The sequence below is a fragment of the Helianthus annuus genome, chromosome 10 (genome assembly GCF_002127325.2).
Source record: "Helianthus annuus cultivar XRQ/B chromosome 10, HanXRQr2.0-SUNRISE, whole genome shotgun sequence".
In the NCBI taxonomy this organism is placed as follows: domain Eukaryota; kingdom Viridiplantae; phylum Streptophyta; class Magnoliopsida; order Asterales; family Asteraceae; genus Helianthus; species Helianthus annuus.
This window is the reverse complement of record NC_035442.2, coordinates 115,947,227-115,955,866: the sequence shown is the minus strand read 5'-3', so window position 1 is coordinate 115,955,866 and position 8,640 is coordinate 115,947,227. Positions and strand designations below refer to the sequence as shown.

At 42.0% G+C, this 8,640-nt stretch overlaps 1 protein-coding gene across 1 annotated transcript; it reads right to left on the bottom strand.

Moving 5' to 3' along the window:
• Positions 1-6,704: 6,704 nt before the first annotated feature.
• LOC110881701 lies at positions 6,705-8,402 on the bottom strand. Its single transcript, XM_022129883.1, has 3 exons — positions 8,023-8,402; positions 7,507-7,892; positions 6,705-7,390 (listed from the first exon to the last, which is right to left on the bottom strand). The coding sequence occupies exons 1-3, from the start codon at positions 8,400-8,402 to the stop codon at positions 6,705-6,707; spliced, it is 1,452 nt and encodes a 483-aa protein (XP_021985575.1).
• Positions 8,403-8,640: the final 238 nt, after the last annotated feature.

Sequence of the window (8,640 nt, the reverse complement as noted above, 5' to 3'; positions counted from 1 at the left end):
TGACCATCGGTTTGAGGATGGTAGGCGGTGCTAATATGTAACTGGGTCCCCAATTCTTCATGAAACTTCCTCCAGTAACGAGATGTGAACCGGGTATCCCAATCGGATACTATAGACACCGGAACCCCATGTCGGGATATAATCTCGTTCATATAAACTTCCGCCATCTTTTCTAAATTATAAGTTTCCCGAATAGGTAAGAAATGTGCGCTTTTGGTCAGTCGATCAACGACCACCCATATTGCATCGTGCCCTTTTCTTGTCTTGGGAAGCTTAGTCACCAAATCCATTGTTACATGCTCCCACTTCCACACCGGTATCTCTAACGGTTGCAATTTCCCATATGGTCTTTGGTGTTCGGCCTTTACTTGGGAACAAGTCAGACACTTAGCCACATACTTGACAATATCTCTTTTCATTCCCAGCCACCAATAATTCATCCTCAAGTCTCGATACATTTTTGTAGCTCCTGGATGGATGGAGTATCGAGACTTGTGTGCCTCATTCAAAAGTAATTCTTTCACGTTACATTCCCGAGGTATCCAGATTCGACCATACCTCGTTTTTATGCCATTCACATTCTCAATTAACTCGTGGATAAATCCTTTCGTCCTTTCTTTCTTTGAATACTTGGCATCCAAAGACTTAATTTGAGCCTCTCGTATTTCTTCAAGGAGTTTGGAAGTGACTACCATTTTCATTGATCTTACCCGAATCGGGGGCGGGTACTCCTTTCGACTTAGAGCATCCGCTACTACGTTAGCCTTCCCAGGGTGATAGTGGATATCACAATCGTAATCCTTGATAAGCTCCAACCATCTTCGTTGCCTCATATTAAGATCTTTTTGTTCGAAAAAATATTTGAGGCTTTTGTGATCCGAGAAGATTGTACACTTCACCCCGTATAGGTAATGTCTCCATATCTTCAAGGCGAACACGACCGCCGCCAATTCTAGATCGTGGGTTGGGTAATTATTTTCGTGTTGCTTAAGTTGCCTTGAAGCGTAGGCAACGACTTTACACCTTTGCATTAGTACACACCCAAGACCCTGATGGGAGGCATCAGTATATACCACCAAATCATCCGTTCCATCCGGTAATGTCAACACAGGAGAACTTGAGAGTTTTTCTTTCAGTGCCTGAAACGCTTTTTCTTGTTCTTCGCCCCATAAAAACTTCACTTTTCTTCATTAACTTTGTCATGGGCGAGGCTATTTTGGAGAAATCCTGGATAAATCTCCTGTAATAACCAGCCAAGCCCAAAAAGCTTCTTATCTCGCTTGGATTCTTCGGGGGTACCCAATTCATCACTGCCTTTACTTTGGACGGGTCCACATGAACACCGTCCGCATTGATTACATGACCCAAAAATTGTACTTCTCTCAGCCAAAAGGCGCATTTTGAGAACTTTGCATATAACCTTTCCTTGCGGAGCGTCTCCAGCACATCACGTAAGTGTGAAGCATGCTCTGCTTCACTTCGGGAGTACACTAGTATATCATCAATAAAAACGATCACATACTTATCAAGCATAGGCCGGCACACCCGATTCATTAGATCCATAAATGCAACTGGCGCGTTTGTTAAGCCGAAGGACATTACTAGGAACTCGTAATGTCCATACCGCGTTCAAAATGCAGTTTTCGGCACATCCTCTTCTCGTACCCGCAGTTGGTGATACCCTGATCGCAAATCAATCTTTGAAAACCAGCTCGCCCCTTGTAGTTGGTGGAATAAATCATCAATTCTGGGTAAGGGGTAACGATTCTTCACTGTTGTTTAACTCCCGATAGTCGATGCACATTCGCATCAAACCATCTTTCTTCCTTACGAATAATACGGGTGCTCCCCATGGCGAAACGCTTGGTCGAATAAAATCTTTGTCAAGCAGTTCTTGAAGTTGGGTCATCAATTCTTTCATTTCGGTTGGGGCCAAGCGATAAGGAGCTTTAGCTACCGGTGCGGCTCCCGGGGTAAGCTCTATCTTAAACTCCACTTCACGTTCGGGCAGAAGCCCCGGTAAATCCTCCGGAAATACATCTGGATATTCATTCACTACTTTTACATCTTCTAGCTTCGGTACAACTTGATAGGTATCGATCACGTAAGACAGATATGCTTTTCCCCCGTTCTTTACATACTTGACGGCTTCAATAATAGAACAAAATTTCGACTCGTCGACCCTATCCCCTTGAATACTTGCCCGCTTTCCCTCCGAGGTTACTACTTGGATAACTTTCTTTTCACATTGTATCTCCGCATGGTTTTGGGCCAGCCAATCCATTCCCACGACTACTTTAAATTCCTCCATACACATTGGAACAAGGTCTATGCTAAATTCCTCATTTTCAATCAAGATCTTACAATTTCTACATACATCATGCAATAGGTAACTTTTGCTATCCGCTGCTTCCACTTCTAAAGGTACTAACATCTTTTCAAGCATAAAGGAAGGATGACATAGAAGTTCATTCAAAACAAATGACCTACTAGCCCGGAATCAAATAAAACATTTACAGGAATTGAATTTACTAAGAATATACCTGAAACCACATCCGGGCTAGCCTTAGCCTCATCCGAGGTTAACTGAAACATCCTCCCGCAAGCCTTGGAAGACTCATCCTTCTTTCCATCTTTCTTTGCCTCTTGTTGGAGTTTCGGACATTCCGCTTTAATGTGCCCCGTTTGCTTACAATTGTAACACGCTTTTGGATTTTCGGGGCACCTATAATACGGATGTCCCTCTTGCCCACATTTGTAGCATCCTTTCTTCCCCGACAGACATTCACCCGAATGATGCTTCCCACATGTCTTGCAAGTCGGAATTGCACTACTTGTTTGCCCTTTCCTGTTTTGGTCTTGAAATCTTCCCTTTTTCGATGGGTTTGTGTTGGTAGACTTCTCCGCCACCCTTTTTCTCCCCTTCAACCTGCCTTTTTATCTCAATCTCCGTATCTCTTGCCTAGTCGATTAATTCGTTCAACGTTGCACATTTGGAGGGATTTACGAACTCCCGATATTCAGCCTTTAACATAGCATGATAACATATGATTTTCAACCTCTCAGTCCCCGCTATTTCCCCACAAAACTTCACCTTCTCGAGGAACTTATTTGTTATTTCATCAATCGTTTCAACATTTAGGTTTAATAACTAAACTTCATCCGTAGAACAACATAAAAGAGAATTAAGTTCGTATGAACTTACCGCGATCTTGAGATGCTTGTGCCTTCGAATGACTTGCGTCTTCTTCGTTCTTCGTGCCTATATGTCATAATCTCATACTTTAGCTTTCATAAACATTACTTTCACAACCCTTATAGTACGTTATGGCGTCTACTATTCACATACATCATTATCATAAGGAAGTTGCATCAATCTTAACAAGTATTCATGTAAAAACCATACTAAACTAACATAGGCATTTCGTCAAACACATTGTGTGCGTATCACTATTTAGCATAATGTACAAGCATCCTAAGCACAATTTCCATAGTTCTTCTCATTGATTAACATAAACATCCTACTATTTTGAAATCTACCATTCAAATCATGAGCACATAGTTCTAAATCAATTATTCATAACAATATCATCAATCAACAATCAAATTAACATACAAAACTTCACAATTGCTAGACATTACTTGACATGCAAGTGGGTTTTGCCCTAATCATGTTCATATTCGAAATTTAGGATCTAATGATGTCTAGACCTTCATAGCAACCATTAATCATACTGAATTTTGTATTACATTCACGAATCACACAAAACCCACATAATCAAACATTATCAAATCACAAAATTTAACTTACTTGAGATCAAGAACACTTAGATAATCAGGATTCTTAGGTCATGCATTCGATTCTTCAATAATCTGGCTTTCAATTGATGGAATTTAGTGATTTAGGGTTTTGTGAGGGAAGGAGTCCCCTCCTGGCTTCTCACAATCGCACCCCCAACCAGACTTATCTGGTTTCTTTTTTTTTTATCATTTTATAACATTATTTACACATCTAGTACCTCATCATTTAATCCCCATTCACTTTAGTACTTTACCTTCTAACTTAACCATCTTTCTTTACTAATTTATATATATATATATATATATATATTAATACATTACTACTTATTATATTTTTTGGTCATATGAGAATTTGGGGTGTTACAAGTCTACCCCCCTTAAAAAAGATTTTGTCCCCGAAACCTGAATACGTACCAAATAATTCTGGGTATTGTTCTCGCATTTCATCCTCCGTTTCCCACGTGAGATCCGATCCTTTTCGATGTCGCCATTGGACCAACACTTACCGAACGGATTTGTTGCGGAGTTGCTTTACCTTAAAATCCTTTATTGTGGCGGGCTTTTCAACATAATTTAATTTCTCATCCACTTCAATATCATCTAAAGGCACGTATGCAGCCTCATCCGCGAGGCACTTTCGCAGTTGCGACACCTGAACGGTGTTATGAATCCCATCCAATGCAGGTGGTAATTCTAACTGATACGCCACCGCCCCGACCCGAGCGAGTATTTTGAAAGGTCCGATGTATCGAGGACCTAGCTTCCCGCGTTTATGAAAACGAATTATCCCTTTCCATGGAGAGACTTTTAGTAACACATGATCTCCCACTTGAAACTCAATCGGTCGCCTTCGTCGATCTGAATAAGACTTTTGTCTATCTTGCGCCGCCTTAATTCTTGATCTAACCATGCCAATCTTTTCGATCGTTTCAGCTACTAGATCCTTTGACGCGAGTTCGCGCTGACTCACTTCCCCCCAACAAACCGGAGTCCTACATTTCCTTCCATAGAGCATCTCGTAGGGGGCCATTTTTATGCTGTTATGATAACTATTATTATATGAAAACTCTACCAAGGGTAGATGATCATCCCAGCTTCCCCCAAAATCCATGACACACGCCCTTAACATATCAACTAATGTTTGTATAGTTCGTTCTGACTGACCATCGGTTTGAGGACGGTAGGCGGTGCTAATATGTAACTGGGTCCCCAATTCTTCATGAAACTTCCTCCAGTAACGAGATGTGAACCGGGTGTCCCAATCGGATACTATAGACACCGGAACCCCATGTCGGGATATAATCTCGTTCATATAAACTTCCGCCATCTTTTCTGAATTATAAGTTTCCCGAATAGGTAAGAAATGTGCGCTTTTGGTCAGTCGATCAACGACCACCCATATTGCATCGTGCCCTTTTCTTGTCTTGGGAAGCTTAGTCACCAAATCCATTGTTACATGCTCCCACTTCCACACCGGTATCTCTAACGGTTGCAATTTCCCATATGATCTTTGGTGTTCGGCCTTTACTTGGGAACAAGTCAGACACTTAGCCACATACTTGACAATATCTCTTTTCATTCCCAGCCACCAATAATTCATCCTCAAGTCTCGATACATTTTTGTAGCTCCTGGATGGATGGAGTATCGAGACTTGTGTGCCTCATTCAAAAGTAATTCTTTCACGTTACATTCCCGAGGTATCCAGATTCGACCATACCTCGTTTTTATGCCATTCACATTCTCAATTAACTCGTGGATAAATCCTTTCGTCCTTTCTTTCTTTGAATACTTGGCATCCAAAGACTTAATTTGAGCCTCTCGTATTTCTTCAAGGAGTTTGGAAGTGACTACCATTTTCATTGATCTTACCCGAATCGGGGGCGGGTACTCCTTTCGACTTAGAGCATCCGCTACTACGTTAGCCTTCCCAGGGTGATAGTGGATATCACAATCGTAATCCTTGATAAGCTCCAACCATCTTCGTTGCCTCATATTAAGATCTTTTTGTTCGAAAAAATATTTGAGGCTTTTGTGATCCGAGAAGATTGTACACTTCACCCCGTATAGGTAATGTCTCCATATCTTCAAGGCGAACACGACCGCCGCCAATTCTAGATCGTGGGTTGGGTAATTATTTTCGTGTTGCTTAAGTTGCCTTGAAGCGTAGGCAACGACTTTACCCCTTTGCATTAGTACACACCCAAGACCCTGATGGGAGGCATCAGTATATACCACCAAATCATCCGTTCCATCCGGTAATGTCAACACAGGAGAACTTGAGAGTTTTTCTTTCAGTGCCTGAAACGCTTTTTCTTGTTCTTCGCCCCATAAAAACTTCTCACTTTTCTTCATTAACTTTGTCATGGGCGAGGCTATTTTGGAGAAATCCTGGATAAATCTCCTGTAATAACCAGCCAAGCCCAAAAAGCTTTTTATCTCGCTTGGATTCTTCGGGGGTACCCAATTCATCACTGCCTTTACTTTGGACGGGTCCACATGAACACCATCCGCATTGATTACATGACCCAAAAATTGTACTTCTCTCAGCCAAAAGGCGCATTTTGAGAACTTTGCATATAACCTTTCCTTGCAGAGCGTCTCCATCACATCACGTAAGTGTGAAGCATGCTCTGCTTCACTTCGGGAGTACACTAGTATATCATCAATAAAAACGATCACATACTTATCAAGCATAGGCCGGCACACCCGATTCATTAGATCCATAAATGCAGCTGGCGCGTTTGTTAAGCCGAAGGACATTACTAGGAACTCGTAATGTCTATACCGCGTTCGAAATGCAGTTTTCGGCACATCCTCTTCTCGTACCCGCAGTTGGTGATACCCTGATCGCAAATCAATCTTTGAAAACCAGCTCGCCCCTTGTAGTTGGTGGAATAAATCATCAATTCTGGGTAAGGGGTAACGATTCTTCACTGTTGTTTAACTCCCGATAGTCGATGCACATTCGCATCGAACCATCTTTCTTCCTTACGAATAATACGGGTGCCCCCCATGGCGAAACGCTTGGTCGAATAAAATCTTTGTCAAGCAGTTCTTGAAGTTGGGTCATCAATTCTTTCATTTCGGTTGGGGCCAAGCGATAAGGAGCTTTAGCTACCGGTGTGGCTCCCGGGGTAAGCTCTATCTTAAACTCCACTTCACGTTCGGGCGGAAGCCCCGGTAAATCCTCCGGAAATACATCTGGATATTCATTCACTACTTTTACATCTTCTAGCTTCGGTACAACTTGATAGGTATCGATCACGTAAGACAGATATGCTTTCCCCCCGTTCTTTACATACTGGACGGCTTCAATAATAGAACAAAATTTCGACTCGTCGACCCTATCCCCTTGAATACTTACCCGCTTTCCCTCCGAGGTTACTACTTGGATAACTTTCTTTTCACATTGTATCTCCGCATGGTTTTGGGCCAGCCAATCCATTCCCACGACTACTTTAAATTCCTCCATACACATTGGAACAAGGTCTATGCTAAATTCCTCATCTTCAATCAAGATCTTACAATTTCTACATACATCATGCAATAGGTAACGTTTGCTATCCGCTGCTTCCACTTCTAAAGGTACTAACATCTTTTCAAGCATAAAGGAAGGATGACATAGAAGTTCATTCAAAACAAATGACCTACTAGCCCGGAATCAAATAAAACATTTACAGGTATTGAATTTACTAAGAATATACCTGAAACCACATCCGGGCTAGCCTTAGCTTCATCCGAGGTTAACTGAAACATCCTCCCGCAAGCCTTGGAAGACTCATCCTTCTTTCCATCTTTCTTTGCCTCTTGTTGGAGTTTCGGACATTCCGCTTTAATGTGCCCCGTTTGCTTACAATTGTAACACGCTTTTGGATTTTCGGGGCACCTATAATACGGATGTCCCTCTTGCCCACATTTGTAGCATCCTTTCTTCCCCGACAGACATTCACCCGAATGATGCTTCCCACATGTCTTGCAAGTCGGAATTGCACTACTTGTTTGCCCTTTCCTGTTTTGGTCTTGAAATCTTCCCTTTTTCGATGGGTTTGTGTTGGTAGACTTCTCCGCCACCCTTTTTCTCCCCTTCAACCTGCCTTTTTATCTCAATCTTCGTATCTCTTGCCTAGTCGATTAATTCGTTCAACGTTGCACATTTGGAGGGATTTACGAACTCCCGATATTCAGCCTTTAACATAGCATGATAACATATGATTTTCAACCTCTCAGTCCCCGCTATTTCCCCACAAAACTTCACCTTCTCGAGGAACTTATTTGTTATTTCATCAATCGTTTCATCCTTTTGTCGAAGACATAAGAAGTCTTCTTGAATCTTATCAAGTGCGGATTGTGGGATGTGATATTTCAGAAATGGCTCCTTGAACTCTTGCCATGTTAACGTTTGTACTTTGTCATCCCCCAACTCCTTCGAATGTGCGTCCCACCAATCCTTTGCTTGGAGTTGTAGGAGGCCCGTAGCAAACATCACTTGATCCTCCACTTCACATCTACTTCTCACAAACACTGCCTCGGTGCTTGAAATCCATCTTTGACAAGCTATCGGGTCAATTTCCCCATCATACGGCAAGGGGTTACATGCCATGAATTCCTTGTACGTGCACCTTCGAGTACTTTTCTTTGTTTACAGTTCACTAATCATCTCCTTTAGTTCTTCCACCTTGGATGTTACTAGAGTAACGACTACTCCCAATACTTGACCTTCCACCTCTTGAGCTAGTCGGGAATTACTAGCTTCAATCGCTTTCTCTACTTCTTCCACAATCATTGTTCTGATTTCATTTTGGCGTGCTTCATCGTCATCATTTACATTCACCACGTCA

Excerpts from the sequence above, each read along its gene's own strand:
- LOC110881701 (XM_022129883.1), bottom strand. The coding sequence starts at position 8,402 with ATGGCATGTAACCCCTTGCCGTATGATGGGGAAATTGACCCGATAGCT. Across the intron at positions 7,893-8,022 it reads GAAATAGCGGGGACTGAGAG|GTTGAAGGGGAGAAAAAGGG; the intron begins GTTGAAAATCAT and ends ATAAAAAGGCAG. Across the intron at positions 7,391-7,506 it reads TAGCCCGGATGTGGTTTCAG|TACCTTTAGAAGTGGAAGCA; the intron begins GTATATTCTTAG and ends AAAAGATGTTAG.